The sequence below is a fragment of the Psittacula echo genome (assembly GCF_963264785.1).
Source record: "Psittacula echo genome assembly, chromosome: Z".
Lineage (NCBI taxonomy): Eukaryota > Metazoa > Chordata > Aves > Psittaciformes > Psittacidae > Psittacula > Psittacula echo.
This window is the reverse complement of record NC_137742.1, coordinates 47,564,516-47,585,781: the sequence shown is the minus strand read 5'-3', so window position 1 is coordinate 47,585,781 and position 21,266 is coordinate 47,564,516. Positions and strand designations below refer to the sequence as shown.

The following is a 21,266-nucleotide window of genomic DNA, read 5'->3' as shown; positions in this document are numbered from 1 at the left end:
GCTGTTGTTACAGGGAAAAGCAGATTTGGAGGTGTGTGCGTATGTGTGAGGAGATGCGGAGTGCATTTGATTGAGGTGTCTGGCCCCTGGGAAGCACTGTGAGAAGAGGCAGAGAGAGGCAGCAAGGAGAGGCGGGAGCAGGACTGAAGTACAGAGCAGCTGTTTCCTAATACTCTGGTTCTCCTAGGTGCCTCCGTGAACATGGATTCTGTCACTGAAATCTTCTTGAAGCTGCTGTTTCTTCTGTCTGTTCATAATTGGCACCTGGCAATGGCAGGGAATAAATGTAAGTATTGCATGGGATTTAAAACTCAAACCACAGTGTTTTGAAAACTTTGGGGTATTTTATTTTCATTTATAATATTTTTGAGAAAAATGTTTATTGCTTTCAAATCATGACAGCAAGTTGCTAGGCTGAAAATGTTCTAAAATCCTTCTAGAGATTTTTGTCATCAGTCTCGGTACAGAATATTGTTTTTAAAGCTTACATACAGCCTAAGTGTATCTGAAAGCATTTGCTAAGGGATGCATGTTCAGCCCCATTTTATTTTTTGTTTTCTGTTTGTAAATGCAGCATTTTCCAAGGAATTTTGTCTTACATGAAAATTACTGTCAGATTTCTATTGTGTACTGTTTCAGCTTGGTTTTTAACAATTTATAATTTTGAAAGCTTGCAATCCCCTGAATTAAGCTGGCACACAAATAACTAATGGACATTACTGTGCAGTTCAAGAGCAGTATAAATGTAACAGGGAAAAACGTGGGTAGCAAGACTTTATAGTCTCTGCATTGCTTGCTTAGGGAATATTGTTCATGCATGACTAAAGAGAACACTATCAGTTCCAGCAGAAAGTTTTTTTAAAAAAATGAGTTAGCCAGTGGTGTGGTCTTGCAAAATAAAGGTGGTGATTACAGTTTTAAAGACAGTCTGCTACCTAGGAGGCAAATAAGACATATACCTGAAAATCTCTGGTTTCAGTGTTGAATTAGATTAATTATCTTTACATTAAGAATAAAAGTAAAAACTTACCAAAACATAATTGTCATGGATTTTATCATTCAGTAGTAGTTCTGAGCTATTCTTGATCAATTTGATTCAGCTTCAGCAAGCTGAGGGATTTAATTTTGCATACATGTGATAGAACAGTAGCCTAAATGCCAGATGCTCATAATCTTAACAGAGCATATTTTCCCCCTTTTCAGACACTGGTTGTGCATCACAGGAATGGGGAGGGCAGGAACAATGCATCTTTGGGAAGAAAGTACATGCCAAAGCAAGAAGGAATGTTCAGGAATAACCTTACAGTCCAGTGTCAGGAGACAGCTCCCTGGAAACATTAGGGCAATGACAGAGAAGTTTGAAGTGCTCAAAGGATCTACAGCCACAGGGGGTTATATATGGATGGTTTGTAAACTAAACATGCTCCCATGAGCCAGACATTCACACTGCAGCACCAAAATGATCTTGTGCTGTCATTCAGTAATGATATCTCATTTGATACTCAAGTGCATATTGTAGCCCTGAACATGAATACTGAGTTCCTCTTGTTAAACACCCTACTGCAATTCAGCCACAGCTTTAATTCTCTTCATCATTCTGCATTGTACAGTTTATGAATACATCCATTTTCACAAGACCATGATAATTGAATTGCACATTAATAGCATTTGGCAGTAGGCGCAAAACTAAATCAGTTGCTTACAAGAAGGCATATTGAAACCGTTGCAAAAAAGACTTGCATTACACAGTTACGCAGTAAAGCACTAGAGGTCACTCTTACAATTTGGGAAGCAAGGTTTAAGGAAAAGGCTCAGGCTTCTCCCCAGTGCAGAATTATGAAGCATAAAACAAATCAGGTATGAAATATATTTACTACTGGCCTTCCAAAGTACTTCTCAAAACCAAGCCAAACTTACAGTATAAAAATGAGGGACTTGAATGAAGCAATTTTCCACATATATTTTAGTATTTATTAATGTGTAGTATCTTTATTTATGAATAATTCCTAAATCCTGTGTCAAATCACTCATCTGAACTGAAAAAGTAAGAACTCTCCCATGCTATAGGCAAGGAAAAGTAAATGAAATTATTTAAATTAAGGAGTGAGTGCTAACATGTGATGAGAATTTTGCCAATCTAATGCATATTATTCCTTTTCAGTATCTAATCTGGAAAAAAAAAAATCTGTTTATATATTATTTTGGGAGTGAGCATTTCAGAGGGAGAATTAGTTAGTTTTAAAAGTGGCAGTTTCCATCTCAGTTATCGAAGTATTAATGGGTTAGTGTGCTAGGTTTCATAAAATGACCTTAGGAGAAAATATTTTTTTCATAATTACTGATTACAGTAGGTACAAACAGCAGCCATGATCTATTCCCTTGACCCTGCTTTACTCCTTTTTTCTTGAGAAGTTGAGCAGGAAATGAAATCCATTTCAGTAGCTGACTCTACTTCAGGCATTAATGTATTCAGACAGGTTTAAAGTTCAGTATTCTTGCATGAATTTTGATGGTAGATTGTCCAGTAGGCTGCCATTCATTAAAAAAAAAAAAAAAAAAAAAAAAAAAAAAAAAAAAAAATAGGTCTTTTCAGTATTCTTCCTCTAAATTAATTTATTTTTCTTCTTTAAATTTTATGGTTATTTCTTTAGTATAATATCCTGAATGCCTAACTTCTGCCTTGTCTTACTTCAGACCCACTGCCATTAAGACCAAAATAAAAACCTTTATACTTTATCCTGAAGTGACAGTGTTGATGTCACTATATCAATTTTATAAAGAAACTGTATTGGATCAAAATATAGATCTGTTCTAATTACGTCTGTCTTGAAAGAATCAATGTACTTCTCTTTTGAGTAAAATGATTTTTAGATTCTTAGATTACCTGAAAGTGACAGACTCGACTACCTAGAATATCAAAGTTAATTTCTGTGGTTTTATTTTGGATTTGTTTGCTTGTTTTCTGCTGAAAAATAGCACTAACATTTCCAACAATGAGCGGTAATAATTCCTGCTGGAAACTCAAACATTTTAAAAGTTCTGTAGTAGTGGTGCCTTGTGCTTTCCTATGCTTCCTTCATTGCAAAGAATTGCACTAACAAAGCAGTTGAAAGAAGTTTGAAGTGCACAACTGCAAATAAGTAACTGCATAAGGTCAAGTGTGAGCTTTAAATTAAGGATTAAAATATTCCTGTAAGATTTTTTCCACTGGTTCTAGGAAACATTTCTATTTTATTGAGAACTTTCTCTACAGCTGTAAATCAGCAAGTTACTAAATCAGCCCTTGAGAGCTTGCCAGAAATTTGTACTCTAATAGGTGCAGTATTTTTTTTTTTTAACTCTGTAAAACTGAAGTGTTGCATGAAACATAATTAAATCCTCTACAGACATCAAGTCAACTGTGACTAAAAATGATTAAGGTTAATTTTGTGGTGAATGGAAATAAAGAGAACACATTAGGGACTTCCTGTGTAAATTCTCACCTCTTTATACCTGCTTCTCTTTGTTAAAACTTTCCAGTTTTATGGAATATTTTATCAATTCAGATTTTTGTATTTTTTCTGCAATAATGATAATTTATAGAAATGCAGAAATTTTTATTATTGTTAGTATAATTTTTAAATATCAGGGATTTTTTTTTTTTTTGCTAATGCTACTACAGAAAACCTACTCTAAGGCTGGCAGAGAATGGCGGTTAATGATACTGAAGTTTTAAAATAGAGGACTGAGTGATCACATACCTTGATTATGTTATCAGGTGCATGTCATTGTACAAGTAATATCCAGAGGGAAGAGATTACTTGCTACAGGGAACATACTGGATCTTAATCTAAAAAATAATTTCATTCTGGTGTTAATTATTGGTACCAAACAGTTCCATAGGCTGTTTGACAACTTTATGGAATCACATTGAAAAATACGCTAAAATGCTATTTACCACAAAAAATTTAAATTGAAATGTAATTCTTTTATCATTAGTTTGTGGTTGATATTAAGTGTAGGGGAGCTGAAAGTAGAAACTTCCTTACTCGTCTTAATATTTACCTTCTTTTCATTATTATCAATCTCTACTCTGCAATAGCAGTGGAGACCCCTTCAGAGACCAGCCATGTCTGGGCAATTATTTACATGAATGAAACATTACAGACATCTCTAGTATATTTTGCATGTTTTTAGTACAGTAACATCAAAAGATTGTACTAAGATCAAATCTAAACCAATACTAATCAATAAAACTGTCAAAATTTATTTCAGACTTTCAAGGTTGAGAATTCACAGAAAGGCCTTGGGTTGATTACACTGAGTATGATCAGGAATTTGCATCCCAGAGCGCTAGGCTTTCAAATTCCCATGTACATTTTGTCCCTGGGCTCAGTCAGCGGGATGGATGGAGAAAATTTGGTTATGATTGATGGATAGTGACAGGCAAGTAATGACATTCTCGAAGTATGTTAGAATAAACCATAAAACAGAAATGCAGTAGGTTATATATGAAGTATATTGTCAGTGCTAGTAATAACTTTCGCGTTATGTGTTAGGATATACTGTGTTTTAGTTGTATATGCATATAAGGTACCATGCTCAGCTTTAGTATTTTTATCTTCTGCACTGCAGTATAAAGCAACAAATAGTTTGTCATATATTAATATATTTCATGTGATAATATATTTACCAGTATTCTGTCTACTGCTTCATCTTCATAGCTTCTAGAAGTTTAGCTGGGAAAAATAGGTCAAATCTCTCTGCCATCCCTTCTTACCCCTGCTGCCTCCCACCCCAAAGAAGCAAATCAAAGAACACTTGAATGCTTGAAAAGCATTACATGTTTCAAATACTTATTTTCTAACACACACCTCTCCTCCCCCCCCCTCCCCCCCCCCCCCCCCCCCCCCCCGCGAACTAACCCTGTAGTTTGCTGCTACTTGCAAGTGAGAGTTACTGTGCAGCATTGCACAGGATTACAGTTCTGGTTTTTTTGTGAAAGTTAGAACTGCTTCTCAGTACTTTTAAATGTTTATTCATTGTTAGTTGCTCTCAACTAAGAAGGTGACAACAGAGGTGGGGGCAGTGAGATCCATCGCTAACTCAAAGGACACTCCTTTGTAGAACACATTGAGCAATGTGTTAGGCATGATAAAGAAATACCAAATACTAAAATCAGAATGCCTGTTGGTGACTCTAGAAGTACACATTAACTTTATTCAAGAGGTTTCTGAAGTGAAAAGTTTAAATTTTCTTTTTCCTCTCAGTTTTCAGTCTTTTTATGAAGAGGGGAAGGAAAACTAAAAAGAATAATGATAACGGTGATCTCACAAGTTCCTGTATAATTGCTTGGTTTTATGCAGTGGTAAATAGGACTAATATTAAATAGTTTTGGTAGTTTGATCTGGTAGTTTTTGAATATAAAATTCTTTTTGTAACTTACAACTTTGGCAGTCAGGGTCTGTGATTGAGTTCTACATTAAAAGTTCAAAAAGAGATTATGTGTATTTCAGCATACAAACATGCATTATATAAATGGCATTATGACAAAAGCTGTCTCTCTAAACTTGAAAATAACATAAAATGTATAAGAGACAGTATGTTGTCGTGACAAAAGTGGTTTTGTTTTGCTTTTTTGTAAAAAAATGGTGCAGCTTTAACATTAAGGTTTAACCAAATGTGGTTAACTGAAATTTTGACTCTTCAGTGTTTTATATTTAAATATTCAATTGTGCTTAGTTATCTGCTGAGTGTTTGTGTTTTATATATGTACAAGTATAACATTGCAGACTGGTGTTTGTCAAAGGAATACTCTGTAGGTCTTCTATCAGATGAAAACTATGCCAGTAATCTTGAGTTAAATCTGTAAAATGCAGAGGAGGGTTGGTGTCCAATATTTTGCTTTTCAGGAGACAGTTTTCAGTGTTTATTACAAGTTTCTATGCTATTTTTTAATAAGCAAAATGTAGTGTGGACTGCGAGGTAAAAATGATACTGTTTATATTCTACCTAATGAATATTTTCAGTGCAGTAATATGAAAAGTGCATGAAAACCAGGAAACTTCTGACATCTAAAGTAGATTATAATTATTAACTACAGAATTATTATTTAAATGCCATGCTCGCTTAATAGACTAGTGAAGAAAACTACAGCTAGGATTTTAAATCTTGAAGGATAGAGAAAAAATACTGTTAGGAAATCTATTCAGCTGGGTAGCTGGTCTAATTACTTTTTTCGTAAGTAGATCTTGTTATTTGGTTGTGCTCAAGAATAAGCTATTGCTTATTCCTTGCTGTTAGAGTGCCTGTTTGTTTCTATAGCAGTCTTTTAGCAATTAAAATATTTACATACATGGTCTTGAAAGAAAAATAGTTAGAAACAGCATGCTGGAATATTATAATTTATGTTTATTACTTAATGTCACTCATTATTCAGACGATCGCTGAAGAAGCTCTTGCTCTTTTTAAGGGCTTTATCTGTACACTTTGAAATGTAGATAGAAACAGCTTTTCAAAAACTTATGTTGTTCCTAAAAATATTTTATAAAGATTTTTTTTTCTCCAGCTGTATCTGGCTGACCTGATCAGTTATTGTGAAAATATACCTTTAAGCAAAATTCTAAACAACAATAAAATAAAGTCTTATAAAGTATGTGATTAAACAAGTATAAAAATTTGCTCTTATTCAGATGCTGTAACACCAATTAAACAGCCTCAGTAGGAGAGCAAACTGAGTAAATTATTATTAGAGAAGCAGAGATCTTGAACAAGATAGCAAGAGTAAGACCTTCAAAGGGTAACATGCACTACAAACATGATGCTGTCAACAGGCTGAGTTGCATACAGAGAGCCTGAATCACTTTGGTTAATTCACCTGCAGCACTGCACTCTTCCCTCAGTTACATTTGACTGGGTATGCTCAACGTGGGTATTCTGCAGCTATCTGAAGGTTTTGCAGGAAGGAGAGGGGGTATTACAAATTAATGGTAAAGGTCGTATGATGTTTAATGCCACGTAATATTAACAATAAGACACTGATTTGAATCTGGAAGACGTTTAGAATTAGAAATAACTATAGAGGAGCTGAATTTTCACTGCTTCAGATATTAGCAAATGTGCCTTACTGTTGAGGTATATGATGAATTTTCCTGCAGAGACTGGAAAATTGGGATTTACCTGTCTAAAATTAAAAATGCTAGAGTTGGGTATTTGCTTCTGAGATAGCTAAGTCCCTTTTTAGTCATATGAGAGAAAAAAATATTTCTTATAGGAAGAAGTCATGTAGAAGATGGAAGGAAGAAATAGCATGCAAAGTTAGTTATCCAGTATGAGGCGATTACTGTGTAGAAGTGCCATTTGCTTCATCACTGATTATGACTCTGAGTCTAAATAACTAGGTCGGCTATAGGCTTTGTAGACATAAAAACTTATATGACATGGGTCCCAGTTCCATCAAAATACCCTTCTCTAATTACTGCTGGAAAAACATAATAGCAAGCTGTACTGACTGCCTTGTGCAGTAATCGCTGGCTATACCTAATGTATTCATGTTTGGTATTGAAGCTCCTAGCCTCCCTAGTCTGTGTTTGGGTAGTTGGGTTTTCCTCTATTTCCCAAGGGTTAAAGCTGCTGCTGTTCACAGTCCTAGTCAAAATATAGGGTCTAAGTGAGGAGATGGAAAAATCCTACGAGTGAGAACATATTTCACTCCTGAAAGCATGAAATACACAAGTATTTTGAACCTTACACAATGTTCTAATAAAGAGAAAAACTCATTAACATAAAAAAACTGGAATTGCCTGTTCTGCCCACCTGGGACAATTGGCTGTGTTTTAACCCCAGTCTTGTGAAAATGTCTTAAATATCTTTTTTTTTCTTTTTTTTTTCTTCTAAAGAAAGCATAGGGAAAGAAGTGACTATTATGAGTAAATCAGCATTTCTTTTCATAGAACAGTAATAAAACAGATAAAAGTATCTTGGTACGTTTATAGTTACTTTAAAGCCTGTCTACTATCCATCACCTAATGATGGTTATAAACTTACTGCTATACAGGTTAGGAAGTCCTTTTATGCTCCAAGCCAGCAAACTGGATCTCACTGTAACTTCTTCTCCAGGTCAGTCATTGGATATTTACCTACTATGCAGCAGTCTGATTTGCAATAGTTTTGTAATCATGGAGAGACTTACCATTCTTTTTCTAGAAGAAAACCCATAATCGTTAGTAGCTAAGATTTGGGTTTTTTTAAATTAATGAAAAATGACACTGTGTCTTGATGTTCTGATTCAGCTAAAGCTCCTAGTAGAATCAATTGGAGCATCAACTGGAGCTTTGCCTAAATAGATATTGAATAAAAGCTTTAGAAAGAATGAGCTGAATATTCATTCAACAGTGGTATGCTGCATAGTCTGAATATAATGGGTGTCTATTTACTTTCTATGTAGCATGCTTTATATGTACTAGTCTTTTCATTTTGCTTTGGTTGGAGAACTCAGATACGGAACTGTGTAACAAACAAGAATTGCTCATTTGTCCATTTGACAAAAAATAAACATGAGGAGAAAAAACATTTAGAATTTTAGCTGTTTCCTGTGGTTAAAGAATTTATATGCCTACAGTGAAAAAGTACTGCTCTGGTTTTATGAGCAAATAGGAACATTTTTTTAAAAAAATCGATGATTGATTTTAATTTTCAAGGGTAAAATAGCCACTCAAAACTTAGCACTTTCAGAAGTATCTGAATACAGCAGAACACACAGGGGGTTGCTGAACTCTGTCCTCCAACTGACAAGGTGTGTTGTGGTAACTCTTGGTTTTATCAGCCTGAATCTGGAATTTGTAGGGCTGTTTTTCAGCTGTACCATGCCAGTGTGCTGTGGAGCTCCCCTGTACCCTTCAGCGATTGCATTTTTGTCCTCAAGCACAGCCTGCCTCAGGGTCTGCTTTTCCACACAGTAGACACGTTCTCAAGTAATTAAGACCAAGAACAGATCTCTTGGAGAAAGAAGGGATCATTATAAAACTTGTTTGCAAATACTTGCCCACAATTTTAGCTTGTTTACTCTTGCATAAACGTATCTGTGCATGTCAATATATGTAATTGGATATGTTGCTTTCCCTGTAAGACAGGAGAAACAGAACCGTGGTGGTTTGTGGTCGTATTTCTTAATGTATTTTTGGACAGTCATGAGGACAGTGATGAGTTTGGCACAAGAAGAGGACTATGACAGGGCTTTGCTCATGGCACAGTGCTGTAAAAACTATTATTCTGGCTTCAGTAAGTAAGATGAAATGTAGAAGGAATTAAATGATAGATGAATCAGCTATGAATTATTTGTTTGGATTTGATAGCCCCATGGTTACTGTAAGACACTGTCGATATATATATATATTTATTTTTTCATCTGGGTGAAACTTGCGGTGCATATAACAATAAATAAGTGTAAAACTGTCAGCTGTCCTAGACAGAGGTGAAGGTTAGAAGCACTCTTCTGAAGAAGCCTTTAAGATATGTTAGGAAATGTATAAATTTCTTTTACAAATCATCACTTTTTTACCATCTACTCCTTGTCTATTGTTAATGTGCTTTGAGGCATTATGACTTCTTTTTTCTCTTTCCTTCCTGAGGGGTCAAAAGACCGTAATCTGTACTCAACTGCAAACTTGTTTTGACTTTTGTGAACTGTGACTATCTCTTATATCATTCGTATGCAGTATAGTTCTGCTTTACTGTGTCCTGAGTAATTCTTTTTGATCAGGAAAACTAAAAATTTAAAAGATGAAGACTGTGAGGAAAGATGATTGATGTGCAAGCACCAATGTGAACTACTCTTTGCTGTCTGTAATGAGGGGTTGTTATTTTTGAACCCTTTGAAAATTGTCTACATCTATTTCCTAGCTTGCAGGAGTCCAGAAATCATAAGATATTCAGTCAGTCCCAGATTTTGAGAACAATGAGTGAGGTATGCATTCACCATTATGAAATTGATTTGTTTTATGCTTAGGATACTGTTGTAGACACTAAGCTTTTTTACACAATCTTGTGTCATGTTTTTTGGCGGGGGGGGGTAGTGGTGAGCTGGGAGAGAACATAATCCACCATGGCAAAAATTGCATTCCTTCTTCTCTCTTTGCATTTTGATTCTTGGGAAGGGTGGTAATGTGTTGTCTGTAGGTATTCTAGGGAAGGATTGAGATCTAGGTAAGGATATTCTAAGAAAGGTTGAGAAATTCTAACAGAGAATTCTCACCTCTTGTGTGTATGTGTGATGAGTGTACTGAAAGGGTTAATTTCTGTTTTGATAGTTTTAATATGTTTTCGTAACATCTCAGTGGATGTGTTTCTAAGATACTGCTGCAGTGTCTTAGAAAAATGTATGTTGAGTGGAATCAAATTATGTCAAGTTTCAGTGTGTGGTTGTGCATACTTGAACATTACAGAGTGAAAGGCATGATTCAAAAACCTACCAACAAGCTACTGTCAGGAAAAAAATACTGTGGTGGCTTACTGAGGAAATGCTAACTATGATGCTCATATTAACACGTTTGCTTTTATAGTTATATTTATTTGTATCAATTTCTTGTTGAATGCTTTAATTGCTTATTAGCAAACTTTTTTTTAGAGATTAATTTTTCATACCTTGTTGTTTGATAGTATCAGAAGTATTATGATTTACTGATTCTATATGTATTTTATTATTTATAGTACTTCTGTTGCTTTAATTAATGTAGAAGTACATTTGGAAAATAGTGTCGCAACTTGGATGTGTCCTTTTCTCAGTCATTCAAGTTGGATAAATATAACATAAAATAATCTAAAACCTGGAAGACCCAGACTCCTGAGGATTTTGAAATGTTCCTGTGATCCTTGCTTTCCTACCCTGCCACTTGCTAGTAGAGAGGTATGTGTAGGAGGAAGCTGTATTGAAGAAGTAGTTCCTCTGACTTTGGAACCCCACTGCTAAAACCATGTTAAAAACACTTGAAATAATACACCGTTTCAGTCAGAAAAAAATCATGTACTATTTAGTGCAATATCGTTTTTCAGAATAAAACACTGTAAAGTGCTTTCTAAAAATGTAATTTCTTGTAAAATCTGACCACATAAATGGGTGGTAAATGGCAGTAAGTGGTAAGCGCTCAGTGTGTTACCCACATGGAATATAAAGAGTGTTCAACTTTATAGTATCCTTTAATGTCCTAAAAGTATTTGAAAGATAGTATCCACTTTAATTTATGCTGACCAAATAATACATTGTAATTTTTCCCACAATCTTTTCATCAGTGAGAAATCGTATGCCAGATCATAGTGTGCTATCTGTATTAGTGTAGGGAATTTCTCAGGAAAGAGGAATTGTTTTATTCCTTTAGACTGAGCAAAGATTTTATTTTCAAAGCCTAACTAAGATTCAGAAGAAAATCAAATATTCTCACTCCCATCCCACTAGACAACTCTCACTCCCATCCCACTGGGGGGAGTGAAAGAGTGTCTGTCTGGGGCATAGTTGCCAGCTGGGGTTAAACCACAACAAGGACTTAAAACTTAATTCATTGGCTTATAAAAATTTACACTTGCCCAAGATGCAGAAAATGTTCATGTTGGTTTGTTTTTTAATTGACTCTGGTTTAGTCTTTTTTCTAGGCTGAAATTTCCTGTAGTATGAAATAATGTTATGTGATTAATCAAAAGAAAGGTTTGGAGATCCAGTGCTTTGTCAGTGACAGTCACAGTATTTCGTAAACTGCTTCTGTTCCCTTTTGCAGGCATCAGAAATTCAGATGCCAGATTTTTTTATTTTTACCATGGCCTCATTTTTTTGTGCTGGCAAGTTGTCCAAGAGTTGGAATTACCTATTTCTGACATGTAGTTTGGCAGCCAAGAGCAGCCTTCGCTGCTCTTGCTCTTTACTGTTTCTTACCGTTACCGAAAAATGAGGGCTTTTCATAGTGGTATGAGTGGATGGACATAGATCCTTCCAGCTTCAAAGTTTTGTGTATACTTGAATATATAAAGAAACAACTAATAAACAGAGAAGAGACTACTAGTCACTTAAAATGTGTGTACTGCTTGTAGCTCATCTTCTGTGCTAGCAAATGAGTTTACTCACAAAGCTTGTTTGTGCATGTCAACAGTCAGTGTTGGTAGGTCATCCTTATGCTGTCTTTTGGTATTGTATAACTTTTGTGAAATTCCAGTATTAAAATAATTGAACAAAATGAAACTTTACAAGGATTTTTTTAATATCTGATCTTTTTAATTGTGGAACAAGAATAAAAACATGTAATCAGTTACCTTAATGAATGCACGAATAATCTGCATGCAGGTCTCCAGGCTTTTAAGTGTAGGCCTCTTTCTGGCCTTGCTGATGGTAGTAGCTGTCAAAGGAAGGACTTCAGCAGGGATCTAGCTGACATCAGCACCTGTAAAACAGCAAGAAAGAACTCGTATCATTTAATTCTTACATTTAAACTTCAGAAAAACTTTATGCACAATATCAATGAATTCTTTAGGCTGGCAAGATTGCTCTTGTAACAGTGTAGTTGGAAATCTAGATGTAAAAAATGACTGCATATGCAGGGATTTGTTTGTTTTTTACAAATCATGACTTTTAAATTGGAACAAAGATGTTTACCATATGTTTGCATCTTTTTAATGTGCTTCACACTGCAGTGCTCTCTTTGACCTCTATTTCATGCTCAGATTTTACATAGTTTTCCTGTGTATGTTCATTCACAATTGCATGTGTTAATTTGATGCAGAACACAAGTATTTTAATTGGACATATCAGTGCAGAATCTGCCTAAGGATGATAAGGAATAGATCCATTTTTGTTCTTGTAAGTGAGTTTCAGAGTTAATGTTGATACACATTCAGATTAAAAATACAAATGCAGAACATCCTGCACAAACATTTTCTGGGGGTTTTCTGAATGTCTCATTCACAACTACTGTGTTCTGGCCTCACATCCGCAAGAAGCAGTGCATTTCCGAATGACGGAAAACTTCTTACTGTCTTTTTTTCCTCTCATTGATAGCAGGTTTGATCAATTCTTGGTCCTTTTATGTTAAACAGCGAGCAGTCTTTTTTTTTTTTTTTTTTTTTTTTTTAATTCTGTATTTAAAACTGTAGGTTTTGTCAAGAAAGGAGATAAATAATCATGACAGTAAGGAAAGAATTTATTTTCAGTGAGATTTATAGTGGGAATTGGTGTTCTCTTTATTAGATTGGTGGATTCCATTTACAGGATCCATCAGTTGTCCAGATGGAGAGAGTTCTTGATTGGTCTCTGTGGTCTGTACAGAGCAAGGAAGGTTATAGAGTATGCTGCAGCCACTGAATGCTTTCTGTAGGTAGCAAGCTACAGATGTTAGTAAAGCTGGGCCAACAGCCAAATATTTAAGTTTTTATGGATATGTGCTTCATGACACATAAAATGTTTCTGCTTTTAGAGAAAAATACCAACATTTTGGCTATTCCTTCTGTTTTAATTGTATTTTGGAGTAATTACAACAGAAATAGATACTACAGAGTTATGAATTTTGGCCTGTGTTTTGTCCTAAGGATTTTGACACTGACTAAACTTTCCAAAAAACATGGTAACTCCTTTTTATAGGTCTCATCTCAGGCGTTCTTTAGGTTTTTGAGAAACTGGACATTCCTGATTGTACTAATACGTGTGGTACATCTAGTATAACTGGTTCCTTTCCTCTGACCGTTTACGATGTCTTTGGCTCAGCAGAGATTTTCTTATGAAGTTGGGTTATGTAGATTGCAGTTTGCTGGATGTACTGCAAGCAAATACAATTGCTTTTTGACAGTGTGGTACCACTGCAAGACTCCATTGATTTGAAAAACTCATATTGATATTTATGTCTTTGATGCTGCCATATTTAGTCAAAACCTTCAAAACATAGCTGCTTCCCTTACCACCCCATCTGCCCCTGCCATCTGTTTAAATTTACTGATTTAATAGCAAGAAATACAGGGTGTCATGTTAAGAAGGGTTTTTTTCCCCAGACCTTTCTATATGATGGTTGTCATTGTCCCAGGAATGACAAGACCCTGGAGCCTGCATAGCCTTTCAGAGCCTGCTACAAGGACTTTACTGGACAGCACACTGTATTGAAGGGTGGTTCAGCTATCCTGTTCAGGGATTCACATTAACAGATTCACCAGTCAAGTCAATTATTCAAGCTTCTGGAAATGCACAAAACAGATTGCAGCAGAGAATTTTTATTTTACAAATTCATAACAGGTTAAGGTTTGCAGATTGACACTGATAGTATTCTGACTGCAAGAACAAGTATAAAATATACAAAAGACAACTAGAGTTTATCATTAAGTGTGATATAGTTCTTGCCCCGTAGGCACCCGTGCTGGAGAGAAGACAAATCCAACTAATTGACCAATCCCAGCAGCTGTGATGGAATCTTCCCTAACTTCTCCTCTTCCTAATTCACCTTTATTGTCCACTTGAATCTCCACTTCCTAATTTACTTTTAGGTAGAGTTTGAGTGACTTTAGTCACACGTTCTTTTGTTACTGATTGTTGTAAAATTCTTTCTTTTTGCTTTTAAAGTTACAATTAACAAAATTAATAAAAATTTAAAGCACATGGTCTGTGAAGTTACTCATACATTGGAAGTGGCAAGGTTTGAGTTGGAGGTGTGCTTTGGTATTACAATGAGCTTATAACAAGCAAAGTTCATCCAAGGAAAGCAGTTTCACCATAATTCCTTGCTCAAACACCAATGTCTTTCCTTATTTTTCTTGTTTGACAGCTGCTATGTGTTTTGTCATGCCAAGCACATTCTACCCTGGAAGTAGTAGCTGCATTTTACCCTAATATTTCTTTAATGTTGTAACTTTGGGGACTGGGGGAGTTTTCTCTAATTTCCCACATTTTTGCACATCTGGTCTGATTCTAAACTTAGGCAGTCTCAAAGAGGAAATGCATTGATAATACATCACTAGCTAGATCATGAGCATTCATTGGAATGGCAGGATAAGCTTTATTTTAATACTGGATAAATTCATTAAACAATAATGAAATGCAGTGTTTTTCTAGACACCATACAAGTTTAGGAGATCATTACATTTGTTTTCTTTACAGGTGAATAACATTTCTTTAAGCAGGCCAACAAAATAAGGCATACAGGAAAACACAAACCTTTTGCCTTTGTATTGATATATACAAATATGTACGGAAGTATGAGGAAGTGTCCAGCAAGGGACTGGCATGCAAAGACTACTCTTACTGAAAATGACGAACTTGAGAAGCTAGGGCCAAGAAAAAAAATAACTGGGTTCTGTCAGACAGTGCATGCTCTTCAGAAAAAGAATCACATACTTGTACCATCTAGGGTACCTTTGAGTTATTAGAGTTTGCCAAGATATTAAGATCTTACCATCTTCAACCTAAACAAAACAGTGGAAGCTCATACAAAAATTTTATTCTACCAAAAAATTGACATATTGACAAGACATATGATAATTTATCTAATAAAGACTGTGGGCTGGTCTCATAACCATGAAGGCAAATTTATCTCAAACCTTTTTTATTGAAAAAAGATTTGGACTGCAAAATTTATTCTTCAGTTAAATTGAATATTAAGTTGTGCCTCACGTGCCTTATTAATTCTTTTAAAGCAATTTAAAAATGTGGTATATACAAAGGTCCTTTTGGTGTAGTTCTTTTATACAGTATTTAAGCTCTATTACAACATGGGAGGGGGTTGTAATGAAGATGTCTTTCTCTTCTTGTTTTTCTGTCTCTCTTTGATAACTCTCAGAGTAATTTTGCAATATTGTACTCCAGGAATAAGTGGAAAGGGAAATACACATTACCTGTGTTTTTCATTGTTTCAGGTAGGCAGCCTGAAACAGTAAGCCTAGTTTTATTTGTTTTATACTCAGTTATATTACTCTATTTGTGATAGTTTTAACAATCTAAATCAAACAGGAACTCTTCGGGCTGATTATCCATATGTCCATCCAACATCCCTCAATTACAGAGCACTACCAAAATTTATATTATCGTTAGGTGCAAGCTATTGATTTTAATTTAAAGATCCATTTTTAAAATTCCAGATTTTTCAATTTAGATGATGAGACTTGAATTCATCAGTATATTTTATTGCTTGATAGCATGTTGCTAATTCAATAGAATTCTGTCATTCATCTAAGAACAAGTAATCAGTAATGCTGAATTTTGTTTACTATCCCACCACTTCATTCTTCCTTTTAAATGTGTAATGTAAAATGATTGAGGGTTGTGGATGAAATGCTATCTTCTGCCACTGGCGTACAGTTTGGTATGTTTATATATATGTTTATAACCTTATCTTTGAGGTTGGAACGTGGATTTGTAATCCTTCATGTTAAGACAGCAATAGAATATGATAAATTTTAAGCAGCCACTTGCTTTTCACAGGTGTTCATACTGGTAGGTAATTCCATGTCATCTTACAACTGACTAATACACTTCAGCCACATCTATCTAACAAGCTTCTGACTTGAGCTGAAATTCTTGTTAATTCCTTTCAAGTACATGACCTTGTACTTTCTGGTGTTGGATTTCATCCTATTTCTGTTACTCTGTCATCATGTAGTTCTTTGTTAGGATATCTTTATTCTGCTCTGTAGTGATGACACATCCTAATTTTACAGGGAGAAGAATTCATAAACACAACTCTTTTTTTTTTCTTTTTGTTTCATATTTTTACTGAAATTAAGGAATGCCTTGATTCTAGATTGCTAATTCCTGTGCAGTTTGATTTTCTCCTTCTCTGTATCTCCCATTATCATTTTCCTGTCCTTATGCAGTATCTAGCTTCTTTTCCCATCTACTCTTAAATGACTAGCAAATTCCTATGCAACAATAGATAAAAATCAGCCACTGCTTTTCAGTCTAAAAATTGCCTTAGAAAACCATAGATTACTTCACATGATCTGTGATAGATAACCTTTGTTGCATTTGATCCAATTTTACACTTACCTTCATTTCCTTAAATATTCTTCCCTTGCAAATTGTTCTACACTTGCATATATTATTGAAGTCAGATTGACAGAATTTTACTCCCTGCTTTGCACCCCTACTATATTCCTCACCTCCACCATTCTCCATTTACTTCACGGAGCGTTGTCTGATTATTCACTATCAATTCTCCCTGGTAGATTAGTATATGGTGGTTGTTTCTGGATCTGTGGTATCTTGTATCAGGTTTTCAGAACTCAGGAATGCAGACTTTATTCTGAACAGAACTGGAATGTTATAATCCATTGCTTGATTTCTTTTTTTTTTTTTCTTACCATTTTTTCACATTTGTTCACATTATCCATCCTGACTCTGTCCTTCTGGTCATCAGTCACATTTCTAATATATTTTGAGAGAGATTGCTGTATAATTTAGTAGCTAACCATACTTGAGGGGGAGCAAAGAAATTTCACAATTAATATTAAATGCTTTCATATTTCAAGAAAAAATGAGATCTATGTTAACAGAAAGTAGAATGTCTCATCAATAAACATAGCAGGCTGTACTTGTTAAACATACTGATTTGGAGAATCATAGATATTAAAAGATAAACATACTCAGAATTCATTCTTAAATTACAGCATAAAAAAATGAGTGATAAGGGCCAATAAATGTTTAAATAACATGAACCTTGGAAAGCTTTCTGGTATTATTACTTCTAAAAAATACGTTGCACGTGCTTAATTTTATATTTGCTTTCTATTATACTAGGAGGGAACAATTAAATTTAATTTTGTACTATTGATTTTTCTTGTTTTCTCTAGCTAGTTAAATTAGACAGTGTGCCTGAGCTGCTGCAAGACAATATATTGTTTGAATTTAGTAAAAATACCTGGGAAAACCCTCACCACACAAAACTAAAAGTAATAGAGCAGTGAGTTCTGTCTAATCTAAATGTGCTGTGCCCAATAGAAATGTTTTAGTTGTTTTATATTTTGCTGAAACACCTTTTTTTTAATAATTAAAAATATCTTTCTCTTCCAAGTTCCTGAGTATATGGGGTTTTTTAATATTCTTGATTTTGTTGTAAAAGTTACTGATCTATGCTACTGAGTCAGTGGAGTCATTCAAAAATACTACATGGAAACTCACCAAGTGTAAAATTTAATTGTAAGTATCCATGTTTGTATGTCTCACCATAACACATACATTAGTAACTGAAAAGAATTACAGTATTAGTATATAGACATTTCTCTATATGAACCAGGGGTACATACTATGTTTGTCCAGAGTGATCCATTGAACCTCTCTCAGTATGTATAAACTAACTCAAAAGAAAATTATTAAATTGTGCTGCGTTATAACAGTAATGGCCCATCATTTTGAATAATGGGCCATTAATAATACAATAATACAGGCAGTTAAACGTAATGATTATTTTATGGAAATTACTTTGGCTCATTCCCAGTTTTAAGCTATTTTTATTATGTAAATTTAAATAAATATTAGCTAACTATTGCATTAAACAACAATATGGGTAGTATAATTGTGCCAAATTGAATTAAACTAAAAAGGAATTGCCAGTGGATTATATTAAAATTTGTATCTTACATGACATTCAGTCCCATGAGATACTGTTTCTTTGCTATTTATGTTATATTTCTTTGATAATATTAGCAGGTTAGGTGTTTCTGTACTTAGGGATCTGGTTGGTTGGTTAGTTGTTCATTTACAGAAAAGAAAAGATTAATGTTCCATAGCAAGCAAGTACCTTCCCAACCCTGAAAATCTAACAAGCAAACAAACAAACAAAACAAAACAAACCGAACAAAAAACAAAACAAAAAGCAAAAAAACATACCCAAAAAAACAAAACAGGGAGAAATTAAACTTAGTGATACTGTGTAACTGACTTGGACTTTTACATACTTTCAGATTATAAATTTTTGATACTTTTGTGAGGAGAAAACGCAGTGCTTTACTTCTACTTTCAAATGCTAAAACTGTTAAAAATACTTTGACTTGCTGTACATTGAGTTTCAACTGAGTGCACTAAGTATTGACTAGTATTTAAAAATACTGGGAAATAAAGGGTTAGTTATCCATCTCCCATGTGTATCTGTGCTTTTCATGTTTTGTTTTAGCTTTGGTTTTTGTTGTTGAGGTTTTTTTGTGGGGGTTTGGTTTTTTTAGTTGTTTTTGTTTGTTTGTTTTATTTCGTGGCAGGCTCAGCATGAACTCTCCTGCTGAAGGCCAAGGTTCTCAGAACTCTGTTCAATGAAGAACATAAAATTCATTTATAGACAGTCCGAGCTTGAGCTTTTTTGAAAGTTTTCAATCTTAATATAGCCTCCAACCTTGCTTTTTTCCATTAATATTTGAGACACCGTCCATGCATTCCCTCAGTTGCCACGGACACTGATTTTATATGTGTGTGTGCTTGTGCACACAATGGTATTCACTACTATAGTGATGAAAAATTGTTTTCTTTCTACTGTCTTAAAATTAATTTCTCTTATGCATTAAAAACCAAAGCTGATAAAAATAATTAATAACCAAAACTGATAGTAGGCTCTGACGTGATCATAGTACTGTCCAATGAATCAGGTTTCTGTAAAGGGAAGAGCTTGGGAGCAGCTGGCTGAATTCTTTAACCCTTCAAAGACTGAGAATGTGTACATGTAGATACAAGTCATATTGAGTTTTGGTCCTGTCTGTAAATGAATATTTGTGTTTGAGACTAATTAATGGAGCTGGACTAAGAAACAGTTGGTGGAATTGAACTAGTTCACTTCTTGTGAAATATGCTGTGTGAATGGATAAATTTTGGTTCTGTCTGGGGAGGACAAAGAAATAGAAAGTGCCAGCACTAAAGAAGCCACCTTTTTACAGATTTACGTTCTACAGTATAAGATTGTATATATACATATAGAGTGATACAAGGTGCTTTGAGCTCCATTGTAAACATTTACCAGGTTTGTGACTGTGGTTGTGTGGATTCTCTGGTGTCTTATGAGAGTCCATCTGACAGTTTTGACTGCAAGCAGAACACTAGTAAAGTCCCTTTTCCTTATCAAAACAAAATTTGTAGGAACTTTGCTATCTTTAAAGACTTTCCAGTTCTTGAAATTCTTGAAATTGAAATTAAGAAACAATGAAAAGTTGGACAACACAATGGCGATAGAAATAGTTAAATACACTGTATATATATATATGCATCTATACAGTTAAATAGTTGTTATGCCTTATTTCTTTAGGGAACTAAGTTAAACTGTATGTTTCTTTTTTCATGATGATCTTTGACGTTTTTCGATGAATTGGGAGAAAATAACTGGGAGAAAATAACAGTTTCATAGTGCTCGGAAGATAGCCACTAAGCCTTTTCTTTGCTTCATTTACACCATCTGGTATGTCTCAGAATTTTTCTGAAAGTAAATATATTAAAAGTTTGACACACTCAGATGATACAGTAAAGGTTATTGGGAACTAAGTAAGATAGATATAAATTCCTTTCAATTCTGGTATATGTATTGCACCAGAGCAACATGGAAAAGTTAAGCTTCTGGTGCAAGGCTAAGTTCAGGAAAGAAATATCCTTCCTCTGGCATTTTAAAATATGTCTATCTGAAGCAAATGTCATTAAAAATAAATCAATCAGAAAAACAGACAGAAATCTTGCTGGCTAATTCTGCTTCAAAGTAGATAAATGAAAGTCTTCAATTTTTATCTAATTTACTGTTATTTATTGTTTCTGTAAATATTATGGGATAGCTCTAAAGGAGAATCTTAGAAATACAGTAAAATGCGAACTGACAGTTTCTACATTCCTGAATGCAGTCATGCACTATTTCAGTCTGAGAGCATCAGGTTTACTACTGAAAGAGTATCAAGCACCAGGCTTTCCTCCCGCCAAGTGCTATTTTCTTTTCTTGTTCCCCTCTTTACCCTTCCCCCCTCCTCCAAAGAAAACAGGCCAAACATATTCTCACTGATGTATTTAATATAAATGTAGATATTTAATTCTAATTGGGAAGAACAGAAGGTTGCATACACATAACTAAAATCACCATGAAAAAGAACAGGTATTAGCAGGCTGACTTTAGAGTCTGATGGATTGGTATTGGAAACCAGCCATCCCAGCCCAATTACAGGTATGGATGAAATTTAAGTTATCCTAACAACTCAGATGGAGTTTGCCATTCTGCTTCAGTCCCATTTCCCATGAAAAGAGATGCTGAAAATGACAGGAAAGAAAAATCTATAAATATGTATGTATTTAAATAAAATTCCTATTCTTCATATTTATTAAA

The 21,266-nt window shown here is 34.6% G+C and overlaps 1 protein-coding gene across 1 annotated transcript in view; it reads left to right on the top strand.

The window, feature by feature from the left end:
* Positions 1–201: 201 nt before the first annotated feature.
* CNTNAP4 (contactin associated protein family member 4) overlaps positions 202–21,266 on the top strand; it is a gene marked incomplete at both ends in the record, with an annotated part of 227,851 nt that continues 206,786 nt past the window's right edge. Inside the window, one exon of the mRNA XM_080637446.1 lies at positions 202–286. Within this exon, the coding sequence (XP_080493572.1) occupies positions 202–286 (85 nt within the window). The remainder of the gene's footprint in view (positions 287–21,266) is intronic.